The sequence below is a fragment of the Phasianus colchicus genome, chromosome 21 (assembly GCF_987193195.1).
Source record: "Phasianus colchicus chromosome 21, bPhaCol1.hap1.1, whole genome shotgun sequence".
In the NCBI taxonomy this organism is placed as follows: Eukaryota; Metazoa; Chordata; class Aves; order Galliformes; family Phasianidae; genus Phasianus; species Phasianus colchicus.
Genome location: NC_143456.1, coordinates 3962245 through 3980423, shown reverse-complemented (window position 1 = coordinate 3980423; position 18179 = coordinate 3962245). Strand labels below are relative to the sequence as shown.

General features: G+C 40.2%; 1 protein-coding gene across 1 annotated transcript in view; it reads right to left on the bottom strand.

The window, feature by feature from the left end:
* Positions 1-2064: 2064 nt before the first annotated feature.
* The window catches only part of ANKFY1 (ankyrin repeat and FYVE domain containing 1), a 31858-nt gene continuing 15743 nt past the window's right edge, over positions 2065-18179 (bottom strand). Inside the window, exons 10-25 of the mRNA XM_031591881.2 lie at positions 17828-18027; positions 17257-17354; positions 16652-16874; positions 15710-15808; positions 14822-14975; positions 13497-13665; positions 12088-12206; positions 11668-11824; positions 10191-10391; positions 9020-9196; positions 8511-8658; positions 8169-8259; positions 7136-7260; positions 6795-6941; positions 6270-6360; positions 2065-5821 (exon numbers count right to left, since the gene is read on the bottom strand). Of these exons, the coding sequence (XP_031447741.1) occupies positions 5689-5821; positions 6270-6360; positions 6795-6941; positions 7136-7260; positions 8169-8259; positions 8511-8658; positions 9020-9196; positions 10191-10391; positions 11668-11824; positions 12088-12206; positions 13497-13665; positions 14822-14975; positions 15710-15808; positions 16652-16874; positions 17257-17354; positions 17828-18027 (2332 nt within the window). The 3' untranslated portion in view covers positions 2065-5688. The remainder of the gene's footprint in view (positions 5822-6269; positions 6361-6794; positions 6942-7135; positions 7261-8168; positions 8260-8510; positions 8659-9019; positions 9197-10190; positions 10392-11667; positions 11825-12087; positions 12207-13496; positions 13666-14821; positions 14976-15709; positions 15809-16651; positions 16875-17256; positions 17355-17827; positions 18028-18179) is intronic.

Genomic DNA, 18179 nt, shown 5'->3' with positions numbered 1-18179 from the left:
TGCATGTGTTTTATCACAGCTGTCAAAATCCATTACATTTTGTTAATTCCAGAAGAACAAGGCAAATCTTACCAGTTTTGTGTAGGGTTGCAAAGGACGGGGGGGTAGGAGCTATGAATGCAGGCTGTGGGGAGGCAGCTGCATTTGTTCCTAGAGGCTACTGTGAGAATGGGTTATTAGAGCAGCTGCAGCCTTGGGAGGCACCTGGATTAACTACAGCCCAGCAATGAACACAGCTTAGTGCAGAGCTGTGCCAGTTCTAAAGGCAGCTGCCACCTATTTATAAAAAGCTGGGAAGCATTTATAAGCTCTTAAGGCTTTTGAGCTATAACCACTCCTAAAGAAAACCACACAGAGCTAATTAATTAATAAACTAGTGGGATTATAGGAGGCTCAGCAACATTCATTAAAAGCAAGAATAATCACTTAATTGCAGCAACAACAGGAACATGTTGCAGCACTTTTCACTTACTGTGTTTAATGATGCTAAAGCTGCCATGGATGAGAACCATACATGTTTAAGTTGCTGTATATGCTTATTTTGATGCTTGGTGGTTTTCTTTTTTGCTTGTAACCTGGTTCTGTTATTTCTTTTCCACGACCCTCTGTAGGAAGAGTCCCCTACAGCACTTCCAGTCAGAGCTGCAAGCTGTCACTGCTCAGCACTGGAAGTTTTCTCTAGATAGATGGCAGCAGAGCCATCACGCTGTTCAGCTCCTCAGTCATCCTTCCAGAACTGAAGTGCTGCCGCAGGCTTGTGCCAGCTTTGGGATTGGACTGAGCAACTTTATGCAACAATCCTAAAGATACTAAAGCAGTGCAAAAGCTGCCGGAAGGGCTACAAAGCAGTGCTTCCTTGTCCCAGTGGAAGCATTATTGAAGTCAGCCTATTATTTACTTTTGGACACAGGCCTTATAGCAAGGACTTGTATTTAGAGGTCAACAGGACAGATAACCTCAAATTACCCTCAAAAATTCAATCAGATTACGATTTAATCAAGGGGTGAGTGTCTTTAAAAGCAACTTCAAAAGTTAGAAATTCCAAATTATTAAACACTAGAATATTTTTTAAGTTCCAATCTATTTGAGAAGCTAGATTCCTACTGAAGGTACCAGCTATGTAGCCTCCAAGCAGGTTTCATCATGCTTTATCCTTAAAACTGCTCTTCCTTGCAAAAATTGTGTTGAAATGCTGAGGGAATGGACTTGATCTTAAGAACTAAACAAAAGTCAGGTAAGCTGCTGTAAGAAAGCAAGGCAGATTTTAGAAACTGTGGTGGTGCTGCTTGACAGGTTGGAAAACTAATTCACAGCTTATTTCTTGGTTTAGTTGGAAAGACTAGGGGAAAAAGTTTCAGTCTTGCCCCAGGAATGAGTCATTTATTAAGGCAAACAAGGAGACTCCCTGAAATGCTCCAAGAAAATCATATTGTTTCTACTATCCTAATTCAAAACCTCAATTAAATTCTCCTGTGAAAGGGAAAACAATTGAACAGGATGTAGTAAAGAAAGACTGTACTTAATAAAGCTCACAACTCACCTCTGGTAGCTGTACTTTTTAAAATTAATTAAGACTAATGCATCACAATCTCAAAACGACTTTGGCTGGTCTTGTCACTGCTACTTTCCTTTTTCTGGAGTGAAGCTGCAGTAATTGCATGCTCTTCCAGAGAGAAGGTGCCTGCCAGTATGTGACAGTGCACAAATAGTATGTTAGAGTCAGCTCAGCCCTACTTGTCCATTTAAGTGCATCTGAGCTGAGCAGTTCTGGCCTGCAGGAAGTTAGGACTGTTGAACAAGGTCTATAGATAAGTGTCTACTGTAAGGCAATCAAGATGACTATGTAGCACGAACTAGGAGAACAACAGGCCTTGTCAGCCAAAAGACTGTAATAACTCCACAACATGGAAACAGAGACTTAGGACAACTGCAGAGAATAAACTGTCACGCCCAATTAAATCTTACAACCCTGGATGTCCTCGTGGTCAGTAACAGCAGCTCGGAGCAGGGCAGCTGTCTCCACTGGAGAAAATACTTTCTCAGCAAGGTTTCCACCTCATGATGCATTATTTAGTTATGCATTTTATTACAAGTAGAATTATTACACAACAAAGTAATGCATATTGGAAAAATACATTTTTACAATGACTCCAGACAAACATTGCAGATAAAATGCCGTTGTTGTAAGACTTCCTTTTCTATTTCACAGAGGCTAGAAGGTTCAATTACTTATTTAAATCACTCATACAAGCTTTGAGTTAACCAAGTTTGCTGCAGTATTCAAACTCTGCTGGTTAAAAGAAAAAAAAAAAGGAGTTGCCTACTAAGAAAAAATTCCAGCCTGGGCCTCCCATGTCATTACATGTTAATTTAGAAGCACTATGTGAGAAGTTGGATGAGCCATTGATCTCCAGCACAGGAAGTCATTAAGGCATCTGTCAACTTTTAGCAAGCAGCTCGCTACGCTCTGTTAGTACCTTTAACACTAACATTCTCACTCCACTTAGTGGTGCGAAGCAGTGATTACACCTTCTTCAAAGAGATACATAAATTGAAGTTTAAGCCAGACCACATTTTGTGCTTGTATAAAAGTGCCGGATGACTACAATCAGAAGGAATCCAGACTCGGAACAAAAAGCTACACTATGAACTATCATGGACTTTCCATGCAGCCCTGCTGAAGTGCCCAAAGCCTGCTCTGACAGCACTGCTTCCCAGGGACACCTCCTTTTCTCTGTACCCTTCTGTTCAATCCTTGGCAGACTCAAGTCTCGAGTTAATAGATACCACTTAAAGACAGCAGTGGGAAGAGGGGTGGGGTTTTTGGTCACAACTGCAGGATGCTACAAAAAGGAAGTGCATTTGCTTACGGAGATAGAAATGTGCTGACCACTACAAAATTACCAAGTGCCTCCATTCACAGTTTCTCCTCTGCAGTGGAGCATTGCCAGCAAAACTCCAAAAGAATCTGAGATCTGATGTTTCAGACCAATACTATGCAGAGTGCATAAATGACTGAGCCCCACCAGTTGCTTGGTGGGGTCAACGTCTCAAGCTGAAGTTTGAACTACATGAGAACTAAACGGGGATTTTGGTTCAAGTTGTGAGCTTTTCCCTTTTAACTCTGGCAGAAAGCTATGTAGAGTTGGTTGTAAGGAAACTATCACAAAGGCACTTTAAAAATGATCAAATTCACTATATTTAGTTGCTTTGAATTTAAATGAATGTCTCAGGCTGTGTATTACTTTATCCATACTCAGAACTTGGCTTGCAGACTTCAGTAGGAAAGATCAAGCTGGTAGAATATTGGCTGGAAAGGGCAAACGGAGCATTAATTACAGATCTGTGGAACTTCCCAAAGTTTCAGGCAGTCTTATTTCTTACTCTGCTTACAAAAAAAAAGAGCAACTAGCCAGTCTTAACCTTACGTTCAGTTTAACTGCGTTTTCATTAAGACTTTTTTAAAAAATATTTGAACAGCTGCTTATTCTGTTGGAATAGAATCCCTCTTCTCCTACCTCTTCCATCAGGGAAGTCACCCAAAAGGTAAAATGTAATTGCCAAAGCACTTAAATGTTGTGGAGCTTTCCAATTTAGATCAAGTCCACCAGCTGCAGCCCTAGAAGGACACTCCTCTACCACAATGTTTAAGTCTTTCAAGCACTGCAGCTCAAAGCCAGGAGAGAAGCTATCATGATAACATGCAATGCACTGTAGTCAGGTATTCTGTAGCCTAATGCACTCTCTCCAGCAGTCTGTTATCTTTCATTGCCAGAGACTTGCAATCAGTGTTATTTTGAAGCACAGAAAGACATTGACTAGAAAATGTTTTCCACAATCTATTCCACCAAGCTGTAGCATGCAGTTAAATGCTTCAGACACCATTATCTCCCACCTTATTCATCTAAGCATAAAATGCAACTGACATTATGCCAGAAATGCACCATTTATATTAGGAATGGTGCTACACAGACCATTTGCATTATACAGGGCATTCTACTGGAACATGCCAGCAGCAGACATAAAACAGTAAGGGAAATTTGTATTGCATCATCCATTACTCTTTTCTAGTGTTCAAAGAGTGAGATTCCAGTTATATGCATATTGGAAGATCAAAGTGCAGATCAAGTGAGACGATGTGAAATTCATTGTGCAAACGATAGTGTTTATACCCTCTCCCATCATTTCTTGTACAAAATTGAGAAAAAGCCTCAGGCAAGTCCCCTATAAAAGCAGCAGTCTGGTTTATCATCTCATCTAACCCTTAAGAGCAAACAGAGCAATGTGTCACCATCATCTCCATATTGAACACTCCATATACCAGTCTTCAAGCAAACACGTACCAGTTCATGGAACAGAGGTGAGGAATGTTAAGTTCAGTCTAAACTAGATTGATCTCTCAGGATGAAGAAAGCCTTAACATGGCATGCAGTTCTGCTTAAACACACATTTTCTTCTGACTGAAGCCTTTGCCTGCCAAACCACAACCTTGTTTATTAGCAGATTGGTTTCCTAGACAATGTGGCATAAGCATTTCACAGATTCAGCATGTTTAAGAGAACGTGACCAGCTTAGATTAAAGTACTGCAGCATAACCCAGAAGCCTGGCTCTCCAATGCCAGTTCAGAATCCTTCCCTCAACAACAGAGGCTTTATATTAACAGGAAACCTCCAAATACACTCCCACTGGCTGGCAATCCTGCTCAGACTGGACCCAGAGACACAGCATATTCTGAGCTTACTGCCTCTCCTGCAGCAGGTTAATCAGGGTCTCCAAACCAAAGGAAAGCGCCACTCTCCCTCATGGAATTCATAATGCACTTCAGCATTTATTGCTGTATGGCGACTTAGACTACTTAACCAGTTTTAGTGTTTCTTCATTTAGCAGAAGCTTCGGCCCTTCAGCGCATTTAAGGTCATTTACACGAGTTTCATGAATTGGAAGGACTAGTCATGGAGATATGAAAGTGCAACAAAGTAGGCTTTGACAGCTCTAGCAGGTATGAGCAAGAGTATTTTCTGGCTAAAACAGTCTTGCACTTCTCTTGAACATGCTAACACTAATGAGGAGGTATCAAGATGTGGATCTGCAATTCTGACTGCTTTGCATCAGATGTAAAGCTTTCTGTTGTAAGGCCACAATTATTGAGCTATGCTTAGGACTAACTCCCATTTTTGAAGAGTTTCTTGAAATGAACAGTGGTTGTAACAGCTCAGTCTAGCTTCACAGCAAGTCTTCTCTACAGAAAGGGAAAGTTAATCTTTAAGACAAAGCAAAGAAAGATACCTGGTTACCCTGAAACTTAATGCCATCTCTACTAAGCAGCCTGAAAGCAACAGGACTTAATAGAGTTGCTCAGTGCAAAGCACCATCTCAAGGACAGACCTGTTTTACGTCAATTCAAAACACCAGCCTTTAACTTCCACACCCCACTGCAACTAGAAGGTCTAAATTATTTTGTCACTTGGTTTCAACAATCCACTCGAATTCCTAGTGAAGTCTATCACAGCCCAACACATTTACAGTCATACAAAGTCATTTACACCAGAATATATCATTAACAGGGTCCTTAATTTGTTCAGTCTATTGCAGAAGACATGTATAGGCCTCCTCTTCCCTATCCAGAGGACTTGTAAGCAGAGCTGCTGTCAGAAACAGACTGGAAATCCCTTTACTTCCACAGCATACTAGGAAACTCCTCCCAGAGTCAGGACATCAAAGCAGATGTTGCAAACTCGAACCGGTTTGTTCAGATCAAATTTTATGATAGGAATCTCCTTTGTTGAGCACTTATGGCAGAGCAGGCGTCCACAGTGTCGGCTGTTGATAGAAAAGTGGTAGGACAGAAGTGAGCTCTTTCTCAGTGAATACCGGGGTTTTAATGCTCGATGTCCTTTCACAGTGATAACATCACTACAGAAGGTAGAGCAGCAATTGAAGTGATATTTTTTGTCACCTCTTTCAGAGCAAGTCAGCCCCACTAATGAATATAGGCACTGGAATCTTCTACTATAGTTAACTTTGCATTACTTCTCATTTCCAGCAAATTGAGGATAGTCTAAGTGCATTAACTGCTTATGGTATGATTTTAACCAGACCACAAGTCAGATCTGAGCTGCCTAACCTAGTGGAATATTTCAAATGGTTTACTGGTTATCCACCTACATTGAAATGAAAGCTTCCTAAAGCACCAGAAGGAACAAGACTAGCTACATTTGGAATAGAAATCTGTTTCCTTGTAAGCACAGCAAGATGTGTCACACATTACCAGTGATGCTTTCTTGTTGTGACTCCAAATTTGGCAGTGCATTCGTAGCAGTTGGAGCCATCACACCAGGGAGGTTCTTTTGTCAGCATATCTGTTAGAGGTAAAAATGTAGAGGTAAAACATGTTTGACACCTCTTGAGTATACCGTAATGTTAAGATAACTTTTTCCACAGTTTTAGGTGGCATTTAGTAGAATTAACTACTCTTGTAGTAGCTGTCATCTTGTTCGTTGAAAATATATAGTCACTGCAGTGAATATAGCACAGGTTATAAAGTGGCACTGAGTTTTAAGCTACATTAGACCACTACACCAGCCAGCATTCTCCTTGAACATTTCCCTTCTAGAAAAACGTTTTATCATTAGAAAATGAGCATTCCTATCCTTCATTAAAAGTATTAGAACATTCAGAAGTTGAGCCCTTCTAAAATTAGTGGGTTCTAAGTTAGATGTCCAGTGCTCTTCCTTCCGCCAGGGCATCTCAAATTAAGCCAAACCGCTTCCCAACTGTAGCAAGCAGCACTTACCCAGTAATCTAAAGAGAAGCTGTTTTGTAGCAACTTGGTAGTTGAAGATATTGACTCCCTGATTATTGTTAACTCCAAGACGAGCCCCAGCTCTCACTATTGCACGGCACAAGTTGGCATTTCCCTTCATATATGCCAGTAGTAGCACTGGAAAATAAAAGCCAGATGCTTTAGCATCAACAGAACGGAGGTCTTATTACTTTGCTCAATACAAAGGTAAGATCTTCAGTTTCAGTGCAATGTTTAAATTCTACTGTGTAATTAGTGTACTACCACCTATTAGTCCAGCTTAATATGACTTGAGTGACTTTCAACTTTAATAGCTGTCCAGTCTCACCTACCTGTGTTTCCTTCAGCATCAGGTTTGTCTAGAGGATACTCTGGCATACACTCCAAGAAGAGGTCACAGATGGCTGCTGCATTATCTTTCCCATATTGTCCCAAAATATGCATTGGTGACTGGCCTCTAGGGAGAAGAGTTTATTATCCCAATCAAAGTCTGCTTGTAACTACACTTGTTCGATTCTGAACTAATTTTTGAAACAAGCTAATTTTAATGAAACAAAGCTACACCTAAGTAACTCAGTACATCATGTACAACTACATACCTCATGCATGCCTAGAAGAGGAAGTTGTTTTCTACACTACTTACGCACAACGCTGTCTGCAGTAGTTCAGTACTTCACAGTAACAGTTTAAAAATACAAAGCAATATATTTGGCTTTGATTATAGAATCATAAAACTACAGAATATCCCAAGTTGGAAAGGACCCACAAGGATCATCAAGTACAACCCCTGGCTCCACACATGAGCACCCTAATTTCAAACACTACACACGTCTAAGAGCACTGTCCAGACACTTTGTGAGCTCCAGCAGCTCAACACCTTGCCCACTGCCCTGAGGAGCCTGTTCCATGCCCATTGCTCTTTGGTGAAGAACCCTTCCCTAACCTCCAGCCTGACCCTCCCCAGTGCAGCTGCATGCTGTTCCCTCAGCTCCTGTCACTGTAACCAGAGAGCAGAGATCAGTGCTGCCCCTCTGCTCTGCTGTGAGGAGCTGTAGGTCACCCTCAGGCCTTCCCTCAGTCTCCTCTAAGCTGTGCAAACCAAGTGCCCTCAGCCATTCCTCAAACATCTCGCCTTCTAGACCTTCCAGTATCTTTGTTGCCCTTCTTCAGGCACTCTAGTAGACTTATGTCCTTCATATGTTGTGGTGCCCTGAACTGCACACAGTACTTGAGAAGAGACCACACTAGCACAGGGTAGAATGGGACACTCCCTTCCCACAACCATCCATATTGTATAGTGTCTAATGATACCTGCACACGCATTAAAAAACAATTTTTTTAGCTTATTAAAACTACACCAGTTACCTAATGTTAAAGGCTTCAGCATCTACATTGCATTCTGTGAGGAGGACCCGGATATTGTTCAGACGGCCATGCATCACTGCCAGATGAAGAGCTGAAAAACAGGAGAGAAGCTTCAAGAATTTGAACAGTTCAATGTCAACAGTAATTTCACCCTGATAAAATAAAGTATTCCTTCTCTGCATTCCCACCTTCTCTCTCCAAAATTCCTGCCAACTTTGTTTCCTTGGACTTTCCTTCTTTTTTCATCTTTTCATCATTCAACATTAGCCATTCTCTACCACTGAGATATTAGCAAGCCTACTGAAGTTCTGTACATCTACTTATGAAACTTCAGAAATTTACCATTGTTTCCATTTTCATCTACAGCTGCAAAGTCTACTCCATTCTCCAGAAGGACTGAACAAATGGTGGGCAAATCTTGCTGTGCTGCTAAGTGAAGAGCAGTCTGACGATGCTTTGTCAGTTCATTCACCTGGGCACCTGCAAGCAGCTGTCAAGATGCAAGAAGGAATATGTTCAAAGATGTTTTCCAGGGCTATGTGCCAACAGTTAATTTCTGTGAATGAAGTGCACAAAATTTCACTGTACAGAGATACTTTTAGATCTCCACCCAATATGTAAAAAATGCTATTACCAAGCTGCTACAACCTGTTTACACATTCTGATCTGCAGCAAATACAAAGTAAGTTTCTTCCTTTAAACTGAGCCATATTACCTAATGATTGCTGCAAATCAAATGTGCTCATACAAAGGCCACGGATGCAGCTCAGCTGACAAACTGAGCCAAGTGAATTTTATGCAAGAGAACATACATTTCAAGCAGATGGGGAAAATGACTCCCCAGTACCTACCAGATTACGCACAATGATCTCTGAGCCAGCTTGCACTGCCAGGTGGAGAGGTGTTAGTTTAGAAGCATCCTGGACCCGAGAGTTTACGTTAGCCTGTACACTTATCAGGAACAACACACTCTCGATATCAGAGTTCTGAACAGCTACATGTAGAAAATTGCGACCTTTATTATCTACCTGCAGCAGAAAGAGCACAAAATCATAACAACTGTCATTTCCATAGCGCATAATTCCACCAAGAGATGCAATACTTGCTCACTCTGCCCAAGGCGAACTGCAGTTTTGTTCCTTTAGCTGCTTGGCATTACAGAACTATTGATATCACTATAAAGTAAGCTGAACTAAGAAATTATCAGCTGCATACACTGACTCTAGTCTGCTTCAGACCACTTCTAGTTTAACCTTACGGCATCTTGACCACACTAGAGAGCACTACAGATAAGAGTTATCTGTCGTAGTACATATGGGGCAGCAGTTAAGGACTGTCCCATTGAACTGAGTTTAACTTGAGGCAGTCTGGCAGTTAACAATGCAAAAAGAAGCAACATGCAATTCTGCCACGCTGATGCAAACTATGTTTGAGTTTTGGCTAAATATCAGATACACGTTGTTAATTCTGGCATTGAAGCTGATATTAAAGCGTGCTTAAAACTTTCTGTATCCATGTTTCAGATGTATAAATGTGAGCACTCTATTAATCAGTAGTAATTAAACTTACAGCATAGGACAAAGTTCCTCAACAGCTGCCTAAAGTGTTAGACTACAAGTCTGAAGTTGGAGGTTTTATGGTTCAGCTGGGCATCTACTAATCAATTATTTTAGGACAGAGTTTGTTTTGGACAGCTTTAGGAGAGCTAAGTCACATATACTGTGATGCACCATTACAGAAACAAAACACATGAGTAGGTAAGTTCTCTCTTTATATACCTACGCATGTACCTCAGTTTAGTACCATGAGACTAGAGACCAAGCTTTGATGTTCTCACTCACACACAGCAGGCACACATCTACAGTTTCCCAATAGATCCAGCCATAGAAAACTGGCTTCCAGGAAACACTGCTACATACAAAACCTCAAAAATGATAAAAAAAGGATAAAGCAGAACTTGCTGGTGGTACACACCTGTACAGCAGCAAGAAGACTAGCATGCTTTAAATCCTTCCAGCTTACCTGCTCAGCAGCTCCTGGCTCCCTCTTCAAGATTGCTTCAGCTGCCTTATTATTTTTATAGGTCATAGCACATGCAAAGGGAGTCATTCCTTGCCTGTCACGTACATTTAGCTTAATTTCTGGATGTGAAATCATAAGCTGAATTATAACATTATGTTGGTTGCTAATGGCAACATGAATTGGAGTTCTTCCTTCTGCATCCTAGAAGGAAACCAGGAAATTTATTATATGAAGATGCAGGAACATAAATCCTTCTCATCTCTGAAAAATAAAGGAAGTTTTTCAGTTTACTGCTTGTGACATACTCAGCAGACTTCAACTGGGACACAAAACATTTGCAGTGGGAGCTGATATCCATAGTGTAACTGAAGCAAATTTTTACTTGTTCCTCCAAATCTTCTGACTTACACAGCTTTTTAAGTTGCTGACAGTAATGTTTCCCAAGTAATCAGACATTTTAGGGACATTCTGAACATTCATGACAGTAGTCGGGCATTGTAAGAGAATGTTTTCAAACTAGTATTAGTTTATGTTATACCTTGTAGTAATAACAATACATAGAAATAAATTTCTATATGAAGGATCAATGTACAAACAATATGCAAACCTGAAGTATCATTTCCATAGATTCAGTAGTACAGATGTTTCTCTAACCTGCCACTCAGGCACTAGTGCTTAAGTTTTCTGAAGGAAGCTAGACACTTTGAAGTTCACTCACTGAAAAATACAAGTGTTTGGCATTTGTGTTTTTGTTATGCAAAACAAAAAGCCTTATCAAAATTAAACAGTGTTTAATCATTTGTCTGCACCAATAATTAGTAAAGCACCAATAATTAGTTTACAGCCATGGTAGCTTTGCAACTATTTGTTCAGTCCCTCAACAGCATCAGGATCTAGAAATGCTGCATATTCATTTCACTTGTGGCTATTTGCCATGCTCTTATTTAAGGATTACTGCGTGATCAAGAATTAAGAAGTGTGGCTCACAATTGCATCATCTCAGTTTACTTAATAAAAAACGTTTCTTAGACAAACTAATGGAATCAAATATTCTAGAGTTTTACAGTTTAGCTGATCTACTGCTTACTTGCTGCAGAATACAGCCCTGCTCCTGCCTTCCATTCACACTCTGGGCAGATAAGTTGAATTCAGATCATTACACACCAAAAAAAACACAAACCAACAAAAAAAGCACCAAATAAAAGACAACCCCTGTACTACAGGAAGTTCTCTGCATCACTATTTTTCTTCAGTAGGACTTCCTGACAGAACTGACCACATGCATATAAGAACAATAGTCATGGTAACAATGGATAGGAAAAAAGAACAACTGCAGCCAGTCGTTGCACTACTTTAGTCATAATAAAAGGGTATTCTTTTTCTATGAAGCAAAATATACAGTGGAGGAATGTTCATCTTCACTACACTGACCTTAGAAGAATCAGCTTCAAAGAAACTGCACCATGTTAATCCATACCTGAGCATTGACATTGGCACCAAACTCCAAAAGGCACTGAATCACTTCTTCTAGACCCCAGCAGGCTGCCAGGTGTAGGGGTGTCTGTCCATCATGAGCTTCTTCTTCTCCTTCTCCATTGGGACCTGGCTTTCTGGGACTATTTACATCACAGCCACTAAGAAAAGCACAAGATTGTCAATAAATCTATCCCAGACAAACACAAGTAAAAAAGACACAAGAGCTGATTTAGTACTTGTTGATGCATCTTTTGTAAAGATAAGCTTTTGGTTTGAATTTGACTCTTGTTATCAAGAATATGATAATTTACATAACACAAGTCTAATTAATTATACTCCTGCTACTGACTCAAAATAGTTTATGACAAGAAAGGAAATACAAGCACATTCAAAAGTTTTTATTTTAGGAGGGGCTTCTGACCTGCGAATAAGAAAGCATGCTATTTGTTCACTGTTTTCATCAATAGCTCTGTGAAGAAGAGTCTGTAAGCAACCACTTGGTCCTGACCCCCAACAGGTTGAATCACAGCCATGCCTCACCTGGAAGGAAAAGCACAATAAGGCAATGAAGTTTGCTCTGCCTCCAGCAGACTCCTGCTTTACATAGTCCTTGACTAACGTTTCTGAAATATTACCCCTCAGAGGTAGAATTCGAGATGTCTTATCAGTTCTTGTGACAATTATCAAATTTCAAGAAGCTACTTTAATGTCTTCCAGCCTCATGTTTTATTGGCCTACTATACGATACTTTATTAGGTAGCATTTACTAACAATTCGGATACTACTAACTCATAATACTCTGAACAGACACTTCTTAGCTGGCTAGAAAGTGAAGTCACTGCCTCCTTGTGATAATCACCAAAACCAATTCAAGTAACATCAGCAGCTGCCTTTAAAAGTCTGGTCTGCTTCCTTCTCTTGCAGTACATTCATTCAGCTATACAGCTGAAAGCTAATGCTTTTTTTTCAGGAACTGTATGCATGATATTTGTATTTCCCCTCCACAGCACCACTTGAGCAGTGTGGCATCTCAGTAAGACTTGTTCCACACCATTTTACAAGCTATTTGCAATGTTATATAAAAGCAGTTTAAGTGTTGGCTCCATAAGAATGCTTACTTGATGCCAGCACAAGTGGCCAAGTACAGCTGCAAGATGCATTTTGCAGCTAAACAGCACAGCTTTTAAGTTCTTGTCCCTAACGAGCAGACAATAACTGGATATCAAATACAAACTTTTTGAGTAACCCTCTTTCTTATGAAGACAACATAATAAAATCTACTTAATTCTATTTCTTCCAAGACTAGCCTTTATGCAGGCATTGGTGGTCCAGGAAGAAACTTACTAAGCAAACCTCCATACATCTCTGAGCAAGTTTCTTCCTGGATCACTATACCTGAATAGAATCTGGTCTTAAAACAGTTAAGACAAGCCTTTAAAAGGCACTCTTGATAGAATTAAGATTCAATAAAAAGTACTACATACTCTAAAGCAAATACACAAGGTTTTATCCAGAAAGATGATTATTATACAAGCCAGGCATGTTACAAGCTAATATTTTTAGCAGAACCTTGTCTTCCAGAATTCAGATAACTTATTCTTTTTCTTTAATTACAGCATCTCTGAGGTATTTGGCTACAGAGGTTACAGTTTCTAAAAGACTTTCCAAGAACAGAAATTGTACTTTAAATAAAAAAAACAACCTCTAGAGGTTATGTAGTATAAGACAACTCCATCATTTTCATGCATTTGATTTAATTTCTGTTTGTAAGCCTTTTATTGCTAGTGAGATGCACAAAAACAAGGCTAAATTAACAACTAACAATCTTACCAGAGTTGACGCAATATCTTCCAGGTTATTTTCTAAGGCAAGCCACAAAGGAGGATTTCCTTTTTCATCTGGCACAGACATATCTGCTCCCCTGGTACAAATAGCATCAACCACAAGAGGGAGCTGGTTTTTTATAGCCAGCTGTAATGCAGTCTCTCCATCCTGTGTTCTGTAATAGGTACAGTTTAAACCATGTTACTACATCATTAAAGAATTTGATGATCTCTGTTACAGTAATTTACAGACATAAGAATTATTTCCAACATTTGTGTATTTTTGCTGTAGTAAGACTATGCTCAGTCAAGCAATCCTATCACGTTACATATTTCAGAGCAGCTATGCAGATTTCTGAAGTTTGAGACTCATGCTGGTGTTCTTAGCTCAGAGTTATCTTCATTGCCTTAATTACAGTCACTGGTTGAACAGAGTTCCCTTTGCCTACTATCACAGAAAGGAACAGGTTTATCTGTACTGCATTAACACTCCAAACACTCAGAAGTAACTGTTAAGGCACTGAAGTTAGAACAGTTGTATTAAGCAGTTTGTCCCAGTGACACTCATGAAATATTGCTGGCCAAATTTCAGAGAGCCTGTGTGTCACACGTGGGCACATAAATGTTTAAAGTATAATATCAGCTTGTCTACAGATACTTGTGGGCAAGTTTTATGTGAATCTTGTTGCTGGGACTGCATCTAACCAGCTCAGATAATAGAACACGTCACTCCAACAAGCTGGCAAAATAGACTACAGAATCTCAGTACTATGTCTCTAGGACTTGACATTCTGTTACAGAGGGTTATGCTCTACTTAGAATCAGGGCGGAACCTCCTACTGTAGCCTCAAGAGGATGTATTGACTAATGGAGCTATATTTAGATCAATGCTCACATATGTAAACCCTCAGCTTTAACTAGAACTGCTGTAAGAAGGGCCAAAGAAGCCATCTGAAATCAGCTTCAAGTCTTTATATAGAATGACAGAATATCTCACAATAATCAAGTCCAACCCCTGACTTCACATAGGACATCCAAAATTCAAACCCTCTGTCTGAGAACACTGTCCACATGTTCCTTGAACTCAGGCAGCCTTGGCACCTGGTGCCCTGAGGAGCCTGTTCCACAGTCCACCACTCATTGGTGAAGAACCTTTTCCTAACAACCCAGCCTGGCCCTCCCCTGACATAAACCCATGTTGTTTCTTTGAGCTGTCGCCACAACCGCAGACACTGGATCAGCACCTCTTCCTCTGCCCCAACTCATGAGTAAGGCAGTCATTACACCTGATCCTAAATATCCAGTTCAGTGTTACATCAGTGAAGACCTTACCTGACATTTATATCTGCCTGATGTTCCAGCAGAAAGAGTGCACTCTTACTATCCTGTCTCTGTATTGCCATATGTAGTAGAGTCTGCCCGTCTGACATCGTGTCATTGATGGACGCTCCAGATCCAAGCAGCTGAGCTGCTATTGTGTGCATGCCTGAACAGTTAGAGATCATTAGTATTGTGCCTTCACTCTCCAAAGAATAACAAAGACAAAAAACATGCTATGGTACATGGCAGAGATTTTCTGTTTGTTTCTGCCCATCTAAATGTAACATCCTCAACCACAACTAGCATAATTCTTCATGCTATCTTGGACTTCTGTTCAACAAACACATTAGTTTTTGGTATTACATTCTTAAGCCGTCCTCGTACAGTTCAAGGGTCATTAGGATGCAAACACTACCTGTTTTTCTACAAACCATCCTCCTCTATGTTTCACAGAAGAAAGCACCTCCTAAATCAGTATTCCAAGTTCCAGTCCACCTCATAGCTACTTAAAGTATCTCACCTTCCCTTTGTTCTAGAAGCTGGTTAATGCAGTAATGTTGACCTTCATGGAGATAAGCATGAAAAGACAACATGCTGAATGCATACAAAAATTACTGGCAGTTCAGAGTGGCACAATTCCATAAAACAGTACAGTTGCAGGCAAGAGGCTCCAAAAGCTATCCCCTACTGAACAAATGAAGCTGGAGGAATGAAAATCAGCAAGCAGATGTGAACATTATTTCAGAAGCTAAATAATTAAAGCTCTCCCTGACAACTTTTCATTAGCAGCATGAGCCAGGCCATAAACAGTTTTAGGGCTGTTTTGTCCCCAAAATAATCTTGTCCACATCATAGCTTCTCTATCATAGGGAATTTTCAACTTGTTTTATAAGTACACACCTGTCCAAAGAGCCAATCCCAACACAGTTTGGTCTCTTGAATCCTTTAAACTAAAATCAGGAATGATTTGCAAGTTGTTGGTTGCATGAAGAGCATTAGCTTGGAGAAAAAGAAAAAAAAAGAATCATAGTTAGCATTCTTGTATTTGACCTGCAGTTGCAGATTAAAGGCTGCAAGCGTGTCTGTGTCACACTCTTAAGTACCACAGAATAATTTAGGTTGGACCTTTTAAGGTCACTAAGTCCCACCATCCACCTAATATTAGAAATCCACTGCTAAGCCACATCCTTAAAAGCAGGCAGGAAGTTTACTCAGTTTGTAAGAGGTCTTCCTGAGCAAGTTACTTTGTTGCCATGACTGCTGATACTGCTTGGGACATCCTAACCTGCAGTGACAATGCTACCTGATTTAATACTTAGACTAAAAGCTACCCAACCTTCTGACTAAGAGTCAGAACCTCCTTCCTCACTGTCTCTGTTTCCAAACAGCTGCTTACACAAAGCTTTGAGAATTAAGACCTCATAGCTGTATCCTCAGAACACAACTTGGGGTTAAAGTTCAAGTCTATTATGTACAGCAGAAAATCTGGAGAGATCAATAACAGATTTAGCGCAAGTTCATTTTCTAGTTCTAACAAGAAGGTGACATAAAATTCTTTAACCAATATTAATTGCTCTATATAAATAAGATTTACAAGAAAGAATGCTTGGTCCCTGGATGAGTTTAAAATCCGTTCAGATGTGGTGCTCAGGGACATGATTTAGCAGTGGGTTGTTAGGGTAGTATGGATAGGTTGTGGTTGGACTTGATGATCTTAAAGGTCTTTTCCAACCTGAGCAATTCTATGATCCTACAATTCTATGATCAGTAGCTTGTCAGAACACAATTAAGATAACATCTTGATGCTAAAGCAGAACACAGTTTGAACCAGAAGAACACTACCTTTTTGTTCTAGGATGACTGATACCACATCTGGATGATTGTAAGCAATAGCCATGTGAAGGGGAGTTTGCAGATAAACATTCTCTGCTGTTGGAGAAGATGCATCCTTTTGACCAGGTGCCACTTCCGCAGTCTGAATGTTTGGATTGGCTCCTTGTTGCAGAAGTTCTGCTGTCAAGTTTGCTAGGCCATGCCTACAGGCAGTATGCAGTGGTGTTTCCCCCTTTAACAAAAAAGGGACTAGGTTAACAGCTTGAAAAAACAGAAGAGGAGATTTTAATCTACTGTCCCACATATGGGTGTAAAAAAATTTAAGTCCTGTTAGTTGAATCTCCTCTGCACATTCAGCTGCATGAGCTAACTTACATTAAGGACTTGATTACAACATGGATAAAAAAGCATCTTAACACCTAGCAGTCTGCTAGAACAGTGCCAACTGTTATATTACAGTTGCCTGATCACTAGTAAATATCTGAAAAACTGCAGAAGGCTCAGCAGATGTTCCAACTTGCTTTAAGGTAGGGTTAGCAACAGGAGAACTCTGCCATATTATTTCTGAAGGGAGAAAAGGAAATTTTCAGAAAGTCTAGAACATTCCGGTTTACCCATTTGTTTTGGTGGTTGACTTTTGCTCCATGAGTTGCTAGGAAGAGAGAAGCCGCCTCATTTCCTGCACCAGCTGCCCTCTGAAGCAAGCAGTTCCCTAAGGAAAAACCATGAATACTGTGAGAATACTGTACCAACTATACCTTGATACTAAAAAGGAGCTAGCACCCTTCCCACTACCTTACAATGTTAAAACTAGAAGCCAACAAGGAAAATCCTACCTATTAATCATTCCCTCGAAGTGCTGGACTGTCATGTGCACTGCCATTTAGTAGTTACACATTTTGAAACTGTAAAGAGGATGTTAGGACTTGGCAAAGAGTCAAGACATTGTCACTTCCTCCACGCCAAGCTCAGTTTAGGACTCAGCGTCCCAACTTGGATGAAGCTACTACCACCTATCCATAGCACTCATATCACAGCAAGAATTGTTGAAACTTCATTCAGGTCCCCCAGAATCTTTGAATTTTTGGATAAGCTAGACTTATCTGGACCACAGACTGCAGTCAGCATTGGGCAGTTAACCTACAAGCCTTCCTTCTATGCAAAAAATACAAACTTATGTTTTACCTGTTACTGTGTCTGGAGCATCTGTATTGCTCCCTCGTTGGATCAACCTTGCTGCAAAACTGTTCTCATCAAACGAAGTTCCATTTACAACAGGTGCATCCTCAAAAGGGTTTACAGATTGATCAGATGATACAGTGATATACTGAACTGCAAGCCACAGAGCTGTGCTTCCCTCATGATCCTTCAGCTCCAAATCTAGTCTAAAAATAAGAGTTAATGTTCCCCAACTTATGCCTTAAAGCGAGCCCCAGTGCAGCTTAAATTTCAACTGTCTGAAATGCTGTTCTCATTTATCCAATACCTCACTAACAATTTCTGCTTACTTAAAAATAAAACCTCTGGAGTAACTGAA